At 46.0% G+C, this 18,256-nt stretch overlaps 1 protein-coding gene across 12 annotated transcripts in view; it reads right to left on the bottom strand.

Annotated features, from left to right (window-relative positions):
- The window catches only part of DLG3 (discs large MAGUK scaffold protein 3), a 1,213,683-nt gene that overhangs the window by 116,623 nt on the left and 1,078,804 nt on the right, over positions 1-18,256 (bottom strand). For all 12 annotated transcript variants that reach the window (XM_069209533.1, XM_069209549.1, XM_069209524.1 and 9 more), the window contains one exon: positions 4,510-4,585. In XM_069209533.1, coding sequence (XP_069065634.1) covers positions 4,510-4,585 — 76 coding nt within the window. The remainder of the gene's footprint in view (positions 1-4,509; positions 4,586-18,256) is intronic.

The raw sequence follows: 18,256 nt of genomic DNA on the forward strand, positions 1-18,256 counted from the left end.
CTTAAAATATGCCTACCAGTGTGGATGACGTGAATCCTACACCTAGTAGTCACCTGTAGAGTGCTCAGAGACCCTACAGTGGTATTAGAGGTGCTATAAAACAAATGAATTACATGTGACAGAGATGCTATGGAGATATGAGAGACCCTTTTGATTTATTGCCTTTCCCCACCACATATTTATGTGAAAAAGCTTTCTCAGATCTTATGTCCTAAAAAACAAAAACAGAAATTGCTTGGGAAATGTATAATCTGACCTGGAGAGGTGGCTTTCCTAAATAAAACCAAACATTGAAAAGTTACTCGCCAAGATGCAGCGCCAACCTTCCTATTAAATTTTTTCGATTTTTGCATATTTTTTAAATATTAAATTATTATATCTTTAGTAATTCGAGTATTTGTTTCGCGCGTACTTGTTTGTGTATTTGTTAATCACCGTTCTAATGTTTAAAATTTCAATTATACAAATTGCTTGGCGGTCCCCGGCTTCCAGTAGTGTTTCATTGGAGGTCCTCAGGAATCAAAAGGTTAGGAGGGGGGTGGGGGGGGGGGAACATTGCAGTCTTCAATGTGCCTAATTCAGGGAGGGTTTAGTGTGAGGAGCTCAGCTGGCGCACACCACAAAAGAGAAGTGCCACCAGAGTCACTGGCTACTGCCTTATGCTGATTTGAGTGTGTTTAGTATTGCTGTGTGGTTAGAAGTGTACTTTTGTTTCCTAAAAGACAAGCTCTGGACTAGACATTAAAGTGATTGTGTGTGTTGGGTGACGGAGTTCTGAACTTGCGCACCACATGCCACTTCCTGAGAAGCCTATTAGTCCTCGCCACCCTGAAAGGCAAACGTGCAAAGGGCCGCACTGGCCCCAGCTCGCAAAGCTATGGTAAGATGGGCTCAGGGAACCAGTGGCAAACTACCTTAACCACCACGGCTGGGGCCCTGTTGCCCCAGTCTGCCTGTGGCCCCCAAACTGGGTTAAAAATTACCTAACCAGCACTATTGTTCCCTGCTGTTTGCTGTGGGTACAGAGCCACTTGATAGACCCTTACCATCACCAGGGGAGCTTTTCTGTAGATGTGGTTGCACATTCTTTTTTTTTTTTTAGCATTTGCCCAACAACAAGAATGTGCATCCTTGGTTAAGCCCATGCATAACAGTAAAAGGCCCACACATGAACTTCTAAGATTCTGAAGGTATCAAAATAAGACTTGTAAAAGGAAGCTTTATTTGCAGTGCAAAGTTCCTAAGCTCTTTAAAAAGAAATAATGTCTCTCAGAAATATTGTTTGTGTACCTATAAAAGATATAAGGCAAATGTTCCTCATTATGCGAGCATCAGTGACACACACATGGAGGTACAAACCATTCTTCCGAAAGAGTCAGGAGGAGAACAATTAGGTGTTGCAGTCCTGGAGGCAGGACAAATACAAGATATTGCTTAGTAAGTCTGTAGTGGCAGCTTGTGAAACAAACTCCATCCAAGCTTACTGGGAAGGGTCTTGTTTGTTTTCTGATAAATTAATTAAAATAAACAATCCCTCTGGACGTGGACTGTTTAGATATGGCTACAACTGTAAGAATAAGTCCATAACTGATAAAGCTGTTTGCACTTACTGAAGTGTTCAGCAAAAACACAAGAACTTTTCGCTGAAGCAACAGAATTTTGAAAGATTATCAGCACAGATACTGCCAGATAAATATCAAAGACCAAAATTACTTTTGGTAAGAAATCCAGATACGCCCTCAGGACAACTCGATGAATGGACACTATGCACGCATCATAGGATTTTGCTTATACTAACTGCAAAAACGATTGTCTCTAGGAAGACTAGCTTCGACAAAAAGTGCTGCAGGGAAGCGTTTATATGTATGCTTGAAATAAAAAGGATATTATTATTATTTAATAGACACTTTCAAAATGAAAATCCTTTACATATTTGTTTCTCTAATTTTGAAAGCCAACATAAAGCCAGAAAACACTTCTATTAACCTTGTGAGGAGTATATTGAGCTCCTAATGAGAAGTGGGCCCTCTGTCAGCAGGACCTAGATTCCAAAGATCCTCTAAGGAGACTTTAATAAGGAAAACCTGCTTCTGCAGGCAGTAATAAGCTGAACCTTAACGGACATGAACTGAAAACCAAACTGTGACAAATTAAGCCTATAAGGCAACACTTCTTCCTTTCAGTAGAAGGATGGCCTGATTTTTTCTGAATACACTAGATGCAGAAGCTCTTCCATTTGACTGCTCTGGTGAAAGGCTGGGTTGCCTCTGCAAGACAGTTCTTGAACTCTTGTGGAAGAGCCAAACTGAATAAATTCAGGAATTGGGCAACCAACATAAGGGATGGCACAGAGAATTGTACCATGGAGCCTGAAAAGAAACTGAATTTTTCCCATCTCAGAAACAGCTTAATACCCAACTAGTTTCAACATCTTGTAACCCAGTAAGCACCATCGAAACTCCCCGATTCCCTGTGTCCACCATGCCTCACTCCTCCCTGTCACCCCGCCCCTTTACCATTTACCTGCCCTACGATCTCTCATTTTGTATCCCAATCACGTACCTCTCCACACTTCTATCACCTATTCCCTCAGAATGTTGCCACCCTCCAGCGTAGTGTTTTGTTCCCTTGTAGACAGGTGTGTGGTAATATGAAAACGTCCTGCATTGACAGATGCCTGTATGCAAGCAGGGCATGATAGGCTAAGGGTGCTGCTAGCAGTGAGTAGTGAATAGTGATCAATTTCAGCTCCAAGAAAGGAATGGGTTATTACCTGTAATCCTATTCTCTCTCAGGGGGATCACTACTGAAATCATAAGCACTGAACAGTCCAGCCCATGTGCGGGAAACCCAGAGAATTTATTTACAATATATATTGTCTTAAATGTAGTTTGCCTTTTTTCAGAAAGGCCAAGATAAACATTTAGGTTATTACATATTTTGCAGCATATAAGTGAGGCTATATTATATATACAGTAGCCGTGAGCTGCAAGCAAAGGTGAATCGGCAGCAACGCTGATCATATGTTTGAGACCTTAACGCTCTCATGCGCTGTTTCGTGGAAGTCCTCTCTGCGGTGTTTTGGGCGGTCTTCAACAAACTGCAGCAGGGAGTCCCATAAGCCTCCGTCACACCTGCCTAGCTGGGCGGAAGCACTTCTGCTTTCATGGTTGCGGCTGCTGTGCCACGTACCTACCGTCCCACTGGATCCAGTTTCGTACTCTACTTGCCTGGAGGGACTGTGGATGAAGGAGTAGTGGAATGTACTGTCTTTGCAGCCACAGTAACAACGGAATCAGGAGGAGGGTACGATCGCAGGAATAACGTTTTTTCTGAAGCCCAGATGGAAATGCTTTGGCTGCAGCTGGCGTAAAGAGCAGTTCCACTGATGGTTCCAATGAACCAAGAACCAGGGTTAGGAGGGGTCTTGATGCCACACGTTGGTGAAGAGATCAAAAGTCATTGATGTCGTCGTTCATCAGGCAGGTAATACAGTTTTCAGTTTTGTAGCCCCTCGTAGAAGCACTGCTTGGAAGGTGCTGTCATCATCAAATGGTAAGATCTTTGGCTGGGAAGAATCTGTCAGTGTTGGTGAGAATCTTCCACTACTAGATGAAAAGGTGGAATAAAATTACCTTCCTCTTGGTGGTGAACGAGATCTGGTTCTGGACCTAGGATGATAACAGAGAGTGCAGAGAGGAGGATCTTGATGCGAAGCACCGAGACAATATCTCGAGGGCGTTTGTGCTGTGGATTTATGGCGCGATCTGGCCTAAGGAGACCTTGATCTCTGAGGGGAAGCAAGAGGCCTCAGAAGTGAAGGAGCTTCCAAAGGTGTTGCTGTCTGAGGAAGAGGTGGAGGCGAAATACATGAAATAGGCACTGAAGAAGCTGGTGGAGTGGTAGAATCCAGAAGAAGGACGACCTACAATGAGGAGTACTCCTTAGAATATTATGAGTCAGAAGCTGATGATAAACTACTTGGTGTCAAACTTCAGAGGAGCATAGGAGTGATTTATTTTTAAAAAACAAAACAAAAGTTCTGTTTTGCAATGAAGTCCCATTTGAGGCTCAATAATGAGCATATTTGCACATGTACACATTTAGCTGAAAAAATACAGTTTACTAATCAATAACATAGCATCAACAATGCTCTGATGATTAGAGATATGCAGAGAAAAACGGTTGTGCATGTTAAAAAATATGTATGAAACGCTTTCAGGTGTTGTAAAGCTACAATGAGAGACTTGCTACAGAGACGTGAGCTCCTCAATGACAAACCACCGTGCATTTGTAGGCTTCTGTGGAAAAACAATTCTCGATTTTGGTAATACCTTGATCTCCTTTTTGCAGCAGATCAGATGCTCTAAGCTTTAAATCTACAGGTTTATTTAAAGTATCTTTCAGTGCCCCAAATACTGAAGAAAAGGCATCAGCTGCAAATCTCACATGACACCCTGCAAGATCACAGTGTTCTACCGTGGACCTCACTCCCCTCCGTACACTTACCCGATTAGATTCAATCATGCCGGTACGGGCGTGGAATTTCACAGTTTTCAACCTTGCTCTCTCTTTCTTTTCCACCCTAGTCAGAAAGGAAAAAGACAGTGAATAATTGTACTACCGACTTAGAAGCCAGTCATCCAGAGTACCAGCTGCAGCAGAGATGAGGAATTTCAAATCTTTATTTTTCATACACAGGCTTCTGAAGTCTTAAATGAAAAGGGCGCTGCACCTTTACCAGTTCCGGTAAAGTCAAGAGTGCATGCGCAGATAATGGTTTCAAAAGGAAACCCTTAGTTCCATATTTCGTTAAAACGGAATCTGGAAGGTAAACTAACCCTGCCTTTATATGGCCAACAAGTGAGGGACTGTATGTCGGGTGCCGAGGGACCTTTGCAGCAACCCAGTGCCCAGCAGTATCCGTCAGGCCCATGAAGGTCTAGCAGTCTGGTTCAATGCAGACTTGGAGCTGCATAAGTCCCCAGCGATGGATGAGCCAGCATGTGCAGAGTATGTTCAAACATCAAGAGAGAAGAGTTCACCGAGCCATGAACTCCTTGCCATGCAGTAATGCAAGGAACCATGCACAACAGTCAAGCCCGCTCCTTGCTCCACCGACAGTGCTCTGCCAGTCCGCATCACTTTAAAAGAGCTTTTCTCTTCCACTTTAGCATGGAGAAAGTGAGGGGAAAGAAGCACCACACAAAAGGGGTAGACTGTGATTAAAAAAAAAGTACTTCAATCACAGCACAAGCAGCGGATGGGAATTAATTAGGTTGAAACAATTTCTTGGTCCATGCTCAACAGAAAGGAAGTGACATTTGGCATGCGTTGGGCAATTAGGAGGCAGCAAAGAAGAGTGACACTATCTAGCTAATAGTAAGCAATACGCAGGCTCCAAGCCCTTTATTGCAAAACAATATGCCTTGCAAGCGAAAGCGCATGTGGTGTTGCCACCTCGACCTAAGAATTGGACCGCCCTCCCAAAGCACATTCACATTTCCTCTCTGCATATTGTAAAACGTTTATCATAATCAACAAGTTACTTACTTTTATTAACACCTTATCTGGTAGAGACTATCCAGTCTCAGATTCCTTACCTTAGAATATTCCCCAGGAGTCAAACTGGATCAGGAAAATGTTGAGCAGTACCTCTGCACACCGATAGGTGATGCTGATCACATCCTTGACTGCAGCGTCCGTGTCGGAAATGATGCATGCAGTGCCTATATTGGTGCCAGACCAGCAGGCTGACATCAATTTCTTTTTTGTGCCATTTTTGCTCCGGAAACACGGAGCTACTGCACGAGGCACATGGGCCAGTGTGCAGATACTAAAGACCTACAGAGAACTTTCTAAACAGGAAAACTTGTTCGCGGAAGCAGGGAGGCTGCAAATATCCGTAATAAATCTGCAGCTGGATAGATTCTTTGTCACATAAGAGGTTACTGAAGGTGAGTTACTTGTTCATCAGATACAGCCTTCTAACCGTAGATTCCTCATCTTAGAGTAGATCCCCAATCAATAGCTCCACTAAGGTGTACTCAGATCAAAACTTTATGGAGGACTACCCTGACTGTCCAGGAAGCAGTGTTTTGTAATTGTGTGCAGCTTGACAGATATCCAGGGCAAAACCTCCACAAGCTAACACAGAAATCGCAGCCTTGGCTCTGGGTGGAGCAGATCTTAATGTAGAGCAAAGTCCAGCTGGAGATAGTCCGTTTCTGCTCAGCTTTTCATTCCATTTCTTTGCCCCGTGCAACCCAACAAAGAGTTGATGTTCCACCCAGTGATCTCTGGTGCAATAGACGTAAAACAACAATGCACCTTCTGGGTACAGGTGATGGATTCTCTCCATCTCTTTAGAAGGGCGGAGCAACAGAAGGTCAGCAGCATGATGCTTTGTTCGAGATGTAAAGGGGTCACCACTTTTGGTAGAAAAGAGACTCTGGTGTAGAGAATCAGTTTGCACTGGAAGAATCTGGTGTAAGGTGGGTGTACATTGAGCACCCGTAGCACACTACCCCTTCTGGACAGTCTAATGGGACCACCGGGAAGGCAGTTTTGATCTTCAAGAGATGTAAAGAGCAGCTATACATGGGCATCAAAAATGTAACAACCAAGTTAAACTCCCATTAGGGCATTAAGAAGGGTTTAGGTGGAAATGGAAGTTGAAGTCCTTTCAGAAAGCGAGTCACAACAGGAGACATGAACAGGGAGGGCTTATCCAGAAACTGCAATAATGCAGAAATGGTTGAAAGATACCCTTTAACTGCCCACCAAAGTAAAGCCTTGTTGGGCTAAAGATAGAACAAACAGTAATACCTCGGACAAAGGAGCAGAAAGAGGATCTATATGCTTTCCACTACACCAATTGTCCCAATGACAGGCGTATACAGTCTTTGTTGATGGACACCTTGCTGACAGTATGACTTTGCAGTCTTCCGAGAAAGATAAAAAAATGTCAACTGCTGCTGCTCAGTCTTAATACAAGAAGGCGGATTGTGAACAGGTTTGGGTGTAGAGCCCTGCCCTGTTGTTTCAACAGAAGATTCTCCCGAAGGGTCAGCCTAGCCAGAGGACTGATGCTCAGGAGTTTGGGATACCATACTCTCCATTCCCAATCTAGAGCCACAAGGATGACTTGAGCACGCTCCATCCTGCTCTTCAGAACTCAAAGCAGGAGTGGTATATCAGAACAAAGGCCTATAGCAGTACTGAGCCCCAATAGAGGCAACATGCGTCTGAGTGAGGGACGCCTTTGGAAACTCAAATGCACGCAAGTGTGGACATTGCAGGTTGTTGGTGGCAGCAAACAGAACCAAGGTTCTCCCCAGTTGAAGAAGGGACCTTGCACCACCTCCAGATGGAGACAAAATTTGTGATCCGCTGGGCATTGATGACTACACTCGCCCTGGTGCTCAGAGAACTCACCAGGTGTTGTATGACCAGGAACATTTCTGACGTTCCAGTCATATCCAGAGATGCAGGGCCACATGACACTGCGCTCTGCTTGCTTAAGTACCACCTTGCTCTGCTTACTCCAGTACCACATTGCTGTGGTGTTGTCCTTGAACCCCTGAACAAGCTTCCTCTTGATGGAAGGTAGGAAAGCTTTCAATGCCAGGCAGTTCGCTCTCAACTCCGAGCTGATGTGGAGCTAATACTCCAGTGAAGGCCAGATACTCTGGTATCTACCTCTTCCAGATGGCCGCCCCAACCCAGAAGGAAGACACCTGTCACCACTGTGAGATCTGGGTGAGGATGGCAGAGGAGTCTACCGCCAACCCAATCGCTGTTTGTCAGTCACCACTGCAGGTCTTTTGCAGTTCTCTCCCATATTGGAACCACATCAGAGATTCTCCTGATGTTGCGCCCACTGGGATTTCAGGTCCCTCTGCAGAGCCTGAATATGGCAGCGGGCATGCTTTACCAGCAGGATACAGGAGGCCCTGAGACCCAACAGACTCAGAGTTAGTCTCACCGAAAACTAGGATAGAGACTAAAACATTTGTATCATAGCCAGAATATCCTGAACTCGTTGCTCCAGAGGGAAGGCGCGGAACTGCTGTGTCCAGAATTGGAGTGTATGAGGGGGAGTCAGGTGTGACTTTGGCACGTTTATAGTGAGCCCTAGCAAATGCAGCGGTCTGCCATAGTCTGGAGATAGGAAACAACTGCCTGGGGCAATTATGTTTCAACAGTCTGTTGTCTAACACTCAAGGGATGCTAGTGAGGCCCAAGCAGAGCATAGAGAACTTAAAATGCTCCTGGTCCCACTCAAGTAAAATCTGTTGGTCAGAAAGACAGGTATATGGAACCATGCATCCTGCACGTCCAGCGCAACCATTCAGTCTCCAGGGTCAACATGACCTTCGCCAACATGAGCATTTTCAATTTCTACTTTTTTAAGTTGGGAGGGTATTAAATCTAGTACAGGGCAGAGGCCTCTGTCCTTCTTCGGCACCAGACTGTAGCGGGAACAGCAACCACGGCCTACTTCTGATGTCAGCACCCTCTCAATAGCTCCTTTGGCTAGAAGAGGCCGTTCCTCCTGATGTAACACAGACAGGCGGTCTTCCATCAGAGGATTGGAAGATAGTAACTGGGCATCCATGAATGGAAGGGCATAACCCTGCTGAACAATTTGTACGACTCATTTGTCCGATGATATAGACCACTATCAGGGCTGGTGGTGCAAGATGCTGCCGCTGACCGGTTGTCTATGATGGTGGGAGGGTATATTAAAGAGGGTATGTGGGCTGCTGCGAGTGTGGGAGTAGCAAACAGAAGGGTCAAAAGGCAAAATAGGGCTGACGATGAGCCATGGAAAGTCCCAATGACCAGGCGGTGGCCCTGCTGTCCTCAAAGCACTCAAGCACCAAATCTGCCCTATTGCTAAACAGGGAAGTGCCATCAAAGGGCATGCCCATGAGGAATGCATAAACATCCCCCTACCTAGCGATTCTCGTGTCCAGTTCGCAGCGTATTGTGAACTTTGCTGAGTCCCTGCCATCAGCAATAGCCTGGGTCAGGATGGCTCGGGTCTCCTCAGACTATGGGCAGCACTTGTGCAACCTAGTCCCAAACTGTGTGGATATACTGGCCCAGGAGGCATTTAGCATTCACAGACCCAAATGCAAGACTGGTGAAAGATGAAATCCTCTTGTCTAAGGTGTCCAGCCTCTTGGATTCCCTATATGGTGAGTTGACCGTGAATGGGCCAGGATAGAACTTGGAGGTGGAGTCCTGGATGACCAGGACTAGGCAGGGTAGGGAGTCTCGATGAGTTCCCCAGGAGTGGGGCAGTGGGCAACGGCCCTGTGCACAGGAGCACCTGTGCAGGGCATGGTTCAGACCCTGACAGGACATCAGTGACTGATTCATTAAAAACGGAGAAGAGGTTCTGTGATGGCTACCCCAGGTTGAACACCTATGTCAAGACGTTAGTCTTGATTGCCACCGGGGAAGGTTTGGGGCATCGACTGCCCGCCTTAACCGTACGGCAAAGAAAGACCCTCCTCCATAGTCACACTAGAAGGAGAGACTAGGCCAGTGCCAGGAGAAGTATCCAGACAACAGACATCTGCTAGGTCCTCATACCAATTATCCTAACCGGGGAACCAGCACCACTGAGGCAGACTCTGGGAAAGGTCCTGGACTAAGGCCTGGAGCTGATCTAGATACAGAGCCAAATGGCCCAACTGGAGCAGAGGGCGAACCTGCTGGTCGGAATCCAGTTGGGGCACCTGCTGAGCCTGTGGCACCCAAAAGCGCTCCAGAGGGTTCAGCCTGCTAAAAAATGAGGTGCATAACCTCAAAATGTTTAAGTTGGGCAAGGTTACTCTGCGAAACTTTGGGAGTGGACCCAAACTCTGGCTCCACGGCTGACGTGCGGGAGAGGGCCTCGATTTGTGGTGTATATTCCCAAGCCTTGTATGATGACTTGGACCATGCAGCTAAGTAGAAGAGTGCTTCGACTTCTTAGATTTATTTTTCTTGTGGGATTTACCCAACGAGGATTTGTACTGCAATAGTGACCCGCAGGAATGACCCCAAGAGCAGGCTCTTGACCTTCCTCACAACTGGAACCTGGAGCAGTGCAGAGAAGTCTGGTGTCAGGCAACCAGGAGCTTTACGCCATGCTCCCCAACCGCCTTGGGATTCACTGCTCTACAGTCAGGGCAACCCTAGAAGTCATTGCCCAGCTTCAGGCATCACAAGCAAATCAGGTGAGGGTCTGTCACAGACATCTGTCTGTGATAGGGATAACACGGCTTAAACCCCACAGATTTTTTTAGGGGACATCGGTAACACACAATGGGGAGTTTAATGCAAAAAGAATTTCGACAAAAAGTTTTTTTTTTTTAAAGGTAGTCCAGAAAAGGACACATGCAGAGCTGATGTGTGCTGAGGTGGTGCCTATGTAGGACCGTGCACGTCATTTCCAGTGCTAATGATGCCAACATGATCAATACCACCCACCAGCGCACGGAAGTACTGCTTAGGATTTCCCAGATGCAATCTGATACCGCCGCAATACTCTAAGTTAAGGAATATGCAGCTAGACGTCTCTAACGGATACGACCACTACTGCGTAACTATACGCTGAATTAATTTGGATCACTCCTGCCCACCACCCTGCTTTTCTACTTTAGTGATAATAATCCAAGTGCTATTCCTCCAAAATATAAAGAAAACTCAGCCTCTTAGGGACATTGTTTAAAGGTTCTGCTCTAATATTGATATTGCAATACCATACTCATTGCTTTCGAAATTAGACTCCACCCAAAGTCTCGGAGCCATTTTCTCCACACCTAACATCCATCACAACTTAGCCATCCATGTAGCTTTCATTGACTCTCAGAGCCCACAAATGCGCTGTTATGTCACCAATATTTTAGATACGTTACTTGTACGGGTAAACTTCCTCGGGTGGCTCAAAGCAATATCACTTGTTGCATTCTGCTACACAGGAACCTGATACTTCGACAGTTCTGAGCACATCTTCCCCATAAGGGGCATAATTTTATACAGGACCACAGTAAATGTGTCCACATAGATTACTGCACATCCTCTCCTACATTTTGAGCCCTCAAGGTGACCTATCCATGCCAGTCTATTCAGAGTGTAGACCCATCTATAGTGTTTCTTCTTGTATCCTGCTCAAGTAGCTACTATTGTAGCCCTTATTTGTGGGCTGTCCTCTGCTTACCATCAAGGACTATTCCTATTAATTTACCCAGGACTACCGATATACTTTTTGCAGATGTTTCGGGCATTAAGATGACATATATTCAGGATATAATATGCCTTTCATCAACATAATTCTGGAGATATTTTTCAACGGGTGTTAATGCTGAAGTCACTACTCGGATTAGAGGACTTAGGACCCAATGCTGTACTTGGATGTATCTATAACGCTTCAGCTCCTGTTCAAACGGCTTAACCTTTTCTGTACTAAACATTTCTTACAGTTGTAAAGAAATGGCTCCCTGTTGCAGTTACCCCCCACTTTTTGCCTGATACTGATGCTGACTTGACTGAGAAGTGTGCTGGGACCCTGCTAACCAGGTCCCAGCACCAGTGTTCTTTCACCTAAAATGTACCATTGTCTCCACAATTGGCACAACCCTGGCACCCAGGTAAGTCCCTTGTAACTGGTACCCCTGGTACCAAGGGCCCTGATGCCAGGGAAGGTCTCCAAGGGCTGCAGCATGTCTTATGCCACCCTAGGGACCTCTCACTCAGCACAGACACACTGCTTGCCAGCTTGCGTGTGTTGGTGGGGAGAAAATGACTAAGTCGACATGGCACTCCCCTCAGGGTGCCATGCCAACCTCACACTGCCTGTGGCATAGGTAAGTCACCCCTCTAGCAGGCCTTACAGCCCTAAGGCAGGGTGCACAATACCACAGGTGAGGGCATAGGTGCATGACCATTATGCCCCTACAGTGTCTAAGCAAAACCATTGACATTGTAAGTGCAGGGTAGCCATAAGAGTGTATGGTCCGGGAGTCTGTCAAAAACGATTTCCACAGCTCCATAATGGCTACACTGAATACTGGGAAGTTTGGTACCAAACTTCTCAGAATAATAAACCCACACTGATGACAGTGTTGGATTTATTAAAAAAATGCACACAGAGGGCATCTTAGAGATGCCCCCTGTATTTTACCCAATTGTTCAGTGCAGGACTGACTGGTCTATGCCAGCCTGCTGCTGAGAGACGAGTTTCTGACCCCATGCGGTGAGAGCCTTTGTGCTCTCTGAGGACAGAAACAAGCCTGCTCTGGATGGAGGCACTTCACACCTCCCCCCTGCAGGAACTGTAACACCTAGCAGTGAGCTTCAAAGGCTCAAGCTTCGTGTTACAATGCCCCAGGGCACTCCAGCTAGTGGAGATGCCCGCCTCCTAGACACAGCCCCCACTTTTGGCGGCAAGTCCAGGAGAGATAATGAGAAAAACAAGGAGGAGTCACTGCCAGTCAGGACAGCCCCTAAGGTGTCCTGAGCTGAGGTGACTCGGACTTTTAGAAATCCTCCATCTTGCAGATGGAGGATTCCCCCGATAGGATTAGGGATGTGCCCCCCTCCCCTCAGGCAGGGAGGAGGCACAAAGAGGGTGTAGCCACCCTCAAGGACAGTAGCCATTGGCTACTGCCCTCCCAGACCTAAACACACCCCTAAATTCAATATTTAGGGGCTTCCCAGAACCTAGGAAATCAGATTCCTGCAACCTAAGAAGAAGAGGACTGCTGAGCTGAAAAACCCTGCAGAGAAGACGGAGACACTAACTGCTTTGGCCCCAGCCCTACCGGCCTGTCTCCCCCCCCTTCTGAAGGAACTGCTCCAGCAACGCTTTTCCCAGGACCAGCGACCTCTGAATCCTCAGAGGACTGCCCTGCTCTAAAAGGACCAAGAAACTCCTGAGAACAGCGGCCCTGTTCACCAAAGACTGCAACTTTGTTTCCAAAGGAGCAACTTAAAGACAACTGCGTTTCCCGCCAGAAGCATGAGACTTGCAACTCTGCACCCGACGCTCCTGGCTCGACTTGTGGAAAAACAACACTTCAGAGAGGACTCCCCGGCGACTACGAGACCGTGAGTAGCCAGAGTTGCCCCCCCTGAGGCCCCACAGTGACGCCTGCAGAGGGAATCCCGAGGCTCCCCCTGACCGCGACTGCCTGACTCCCAGATCCTGACGCCTGGAAAAGACTCTGCACCCGCAGCCCCCAGGACCTGAAAGATCGGAACTCCAGTGCAGGAGTGACCCCCAGGAGGCCCTCTCCCTTGACTAGGTGGTGGCTACCCTGAGGAGCCCCCCCCTTGCCTGCCTGAATCGCTGAAGAGACCCCTTGGTCTCCCATTGATTCCAATTGAAAACCAGACGTGTGTTTGCACACTGCACCTGGCCGCCCCCGTGCTGCTGAGGGTGTACTTTCTGTGCTAACTTGTGTCCCCCCCGGTGCCCTACAAAACCCCCCCTGGTCTGCCCTCCGAAGACGTGGGTACTTACCTGCTGGCAGACCGGAACCGGAACACTCCCTTCTCCATTGAAGTCTATGCGTTTTGGGCACCACTTTGAACTCTGCACCTGACCGGCCCTGAGCTGCTGGTGTGGTAACTTTGGGGTTGCTCTGAACCCCCAACGGTGGGCTACCTTGGACCCAAATTTGAACCCCGTAGGTGGTTTACTTACCTGCAAGAACTAATAATAACTTACCTCCCCTAGGAACTGTGAAAATTGCACTGTCTAGTTTTAAAATAGCTATATGTGTTTTATTTGAAAAGTATGTATGCTATTGTGATTATTCAACGTTCCTAAAGTACTTACCTGCAATACCTTTCATGCAAAGTATTACATGTAGAATTTGAACCTGTGGTTCTTAAAATAAACTAAGAAAATATATTTTTCTATACAAATACCTATTGGCCTGGAATTGTCTCTGAGTGTGTGTTCCTCATTTATTGCCTATGTGTATGTACAACAAATGCTTAACACTACTCCTTTGATAAGCCTACTGCTCGACCACACTACCACAAAATAGAGCATTAGTATTATCTCTTTTTGCCACTATCTTACCTCTAAGGGGAACCATTGGACTCTGTGCATATTATTCCTTACTTTGAAATAGTGCATACAGAGCCAACTTCCTACAACAGTGTTTTATATTCCCTTTCCACGAGCTCTGGAACGTCCCCAGTGTAAACTATATATTGCCCCACAACGGGGTAAAGTTTGATGGCAACTATGTCAGACCCACCTAAACCCCAGCTGCATCCCAAACTCTCAAATATGCACATGTGATGGGCAAAATGCATGACTTCACATTTGCGAATGCTGTGGGGATCCATGATATTTTCCACAGGTAACCTCCCCCAAAGTGTGTGATCTATCATACATGAAGCTGCTTCCATTTTTCTCTTTGTCCTACCCGATATCTCAAGTGGACTGCCTGGTATCTAAGCAAATTGGAGACTCTCAATCCTCCTGGTTTAACCTGCAATATTCAGTGCTCTTTGCAGAGCTTCGTCTTTTCCCTTGACGAATAAAGTTCATGCACATACTCTGTAGATGCACAATGTACATTCTCATAACGTGAAGTGCCAAGGTTTGAAACATGTACAATGTTTTTGGTAATAACAATCCTTTTAAGCAAGGCTGTTTCCAGTTTCCCACCTTGGTCTTGTATCACTGCCATTCCTCCATATGTATTGTATGTTGTACCTTTGCTCCCATCAAAGACCATATCCAGGAATCCAGGAATCAGGGGCCCACTGTCCACTCAACAATGCTCATGACAGGCCGATTCAGGAATTTACCCTGACCATGTTTGCGACAGAACACGAATGAACGTGTCAAAGGCCCTCCATTGCAGCTACCAGTCTTCCTGCTTTGCCTCTCCCCCAACTGTCCAGTAAGAAGGTACAACAGGGATGAAAAAACTCCAAAACCTGCTGCCGCTCTCACCTAAAGCAAAGAACAGGTGTGGAAAACCGCTCGACTCGAGGCACTTCCAGTCTGCTTTTAGCAAATTAATTTGGAGCTCTGAATTAAAGCTATATTTTTATTGAGGACAGACATCTTGTGTACAATACTACTACATGTGAACAGGCTATTTACTTCTCTGTTGCTGCATGTTGTAATTGAAAGTGTTTTAATACTGCGAAAATCAATAGTTAAAAAACACAAATAGAACTTCCAGTCCAACCAATCAGCTGGAGATCAAAAAAGATAGATGATGTTCAGAGGTACAGCTTCTGTCTGCAGGCTCTCTGTGGCTCCTTCAAGGTAAATGGAAATGTGTCATTCACCTGTTGTGCTTAAATTACGCCCTGCTGTAAGCCTTGGGCTGCGCACTTTAATCAGATTTTCTCTCTAGTTTCTGAGACTGATAGTTTGGGGGTGTTTGTGACATAAGCGCATTGGCGCTTTGGAGATGTCACAGACCCTTTATGTCCTGCCAATATTGCTTTCCTCCAAAGGCTCATCTGTTGCGTGGTCATTCTGGCTACTGGGGCAAGGGAGGGCTGGTTTTTAATTCGTTCTCCATGTCTACTGGGCACGTTTAATTCCAGTATACCACTTTCTTCCTTCAGTGATTTCGTAGACCTGGATATGCAGCCCACTGCAGCTAATGAATCCCCCATTCCGCACGGCCTCGAAGCCTTAGTGTAGGCACATTTGTACACCTGGCAGGCATCTGTTTAAAGAACCTGCCGTCCTTGCCCTGTCTGCCCTGTTGGTTTGTATCGGAGCTGCAGCACTTCTCCCAGGAGTAGAATCCAGGAGGGCCAGCACTTATTTACTCGTGTCTTGTGTTCCTTTGCCTGTTGGAATTCTTTATTCGTAGGTTTAACCTGCCGGATCGATTCCCAGAGACCTGCTCTTCATGGTGAATGATCATCTGATAATCCTCCAGATCTAGAGTTTGTTAACCACGCGCCGGCTGCAGAGAGTTTACCATAATGCCCAGCTCCTTGGATTTCTTTCAGACTCACGTGTGTTCGCACTACTTCTACTTCCGCTTAGGGCTCTGAGAAAAATTGTTCCATAAAGCTTTTTGTGACTTTCTCATCCTCATCACGAGCAGTGTCCTCTATGTCCAGAGCATCCCCTCCGTCTGTCCTGTCTATAGGGACCATCCACTTTCTAGCTGGGGCACTATTGTAGGTCTTTATTATTACAATGTTTTACTACTGCCCGGTGCCTGGCTGGTAACTTTGCAGTCGTGGGATGTTGTGAGGGTGTCACTGCGGGGCAGGTAATGCCAGCCTATCTGGACCATGTCTCGGTCTTCCACGGGTGCAGGTTTCAGAGTCCGCTTCCACGTCCCGCCAAGCCACTGCTCCTGAATGAAGTCTGTTCTAACTGAGGCGCTGAGTGGATGTCGCTCTCCTCACTGCCCAGCTGAACAGGGCTCTGGGTGAATAGACTGGGCCACTCCTCTTGATGTGGCCCTTCCTTTGAACTCACCATGCCTCTTAAGGTAGGCTCGGGGAGCCACAGGCCGACTGCTCTTTCCTGGTGGGCTGTGGCCTGCCAATTCATGCCCACCCGATTGTGGTCCCCTGGACCCCTCCAAAGAGTATGAAAACCGGACCAGGTGGACCCCTAATACCATTAAACCGCAGCTAAGCTTGGTGTTTTACTGCGTCTCCACATTATTCCATGTAGCCTCTGTCCCTTCCACTCAAGCTTCCGCTCTCAGACATTAACTGATGCAGTATGTACCACTTACAATGCACTTACGACACAAGATGTTTAAAACATGGCCATTACCACAAAGTACCACACATGCCATTTTCTGGCACTTTACAATGTGGGACTTTAGCACACAGTTACGTTTTTAAAAACAGTTCTATTCAGTAAGGTAATTAAGGGAAGGTACGAGCTGTAAGGGGTTTTGAGGGTTCATGGATAACAGAGGGTATGGGGTAGTAGGCTTTTTTTCTAATTTGGGAGCAGTATGGGGTAGTGAGGACTTAAGAGGTTAATAGGGTTCAGAAAGGGTATGAGGAAGTATGGGGTTTATGATGGTTCATCAATGGGAACAGGTGTTTTTAGGGTTCATGGATGGTTAAGGGTACAGTGTTATTATGGTTTTTAGGGTTCGGGGAAGTGAACAGGGACGAGGTAGTAACAGGCTTTGAGCGTTTTAAGGGTTCAGGGGTGGGTAAGGGAAGATTTTTGGGTTAATAAGGGCTTAGGGATGAGTACAGGGTAGAAAAAGTTTTTTTTAGGGATCACCAATTTTACATTAAGAAAAGTATTTAGCAGTCTATTTAAAGCGCTACATTGGCCATTCTATTTACATAAAAAAATTGAGCACTATTACAAATATATAAATGTCACCAAAAGAAGCAGGTACCAAGAAAAAACAAAGTGGATGTGCTGACTCATGGGAGTTCTCTCCCTTACAGTGATCCCAGATTTGCATGTAAATCAATCTATTTCGCTGTCAACCTTCTTTCAGAATCCAACTAACACGGCGAAGGATCTCGCCATACTTAAGATGCAAGAACAATGCTTATTTCTTTTTGCAAACAAAATGTAAGCAAACACATATTTGTTAACTATGCACCCTTCGTAGTAGGGTGGCCACTTCAAAACAACCTCTTTCTAGAGGGACAGTGCATTATATCTTATTATGCTATGAAAAAACTGAAAAGACTGACTGATAAACTAAACGCTAGAGGTCGCTAGTAGAGTGAGCTTCTGACTACTGCTTTTACTATTTAGTGTATATCAATATCAATGAAGATCCCCTTAAGGAGGGATTTGCTTAACCTGCAATCCTACTTTTAAATCAGTGGAATCACCACTGCAATCACAAGCAACACATCCCTCCCCTTTCTTTGTTCCTTTTCGCAGGGGAAATGATAGCTGCCTGTAGTACTATCCTTTGTCAGAGCTTCTGCCATCTGGAGTGTGATGGGGTACTGGAGGTCTACTTAGGGCCCTTAAAGCTACGGAATCACTTTTTTCAGCTTTAGGTGGCTGCAGCCTATGTGGCTACATGGTTCTATTTTTTCTTTCCTTTAAAAGAAAAAAAAAATTGGGGAAAGCATTTTCCCTCGTCACCTAATTCCTCTAATGACACTTATTTTTTTTAAAATAAGGTTTACGTTTTTTAAGTAAATAAATGGAACTGGTCCCTGTAGCCTTAAATAGGGTGCGCAATATGTTTTTCTTTATATAAAATAATAAGGCTTTATAACAAAAAAGCAAATGAGAAAGAAAATGTTA

This window comes from Pleurodeles waltl, chromosome 2_1 (assembly GCF_031143425.1).
Source record: "Pleurodeles waltl isolate 20211129_DDA chromosome 2_1, aPleWal1.hap1.20221129, whole genome shotgun sequence".
In the NCBI taxonomy this organism is placed as follows: Eukaryota; Metazoa; Chordata; class Amphibia; order Caudata; family Salamandridae; genus Pleurodeles; species Pleurodeles waltl.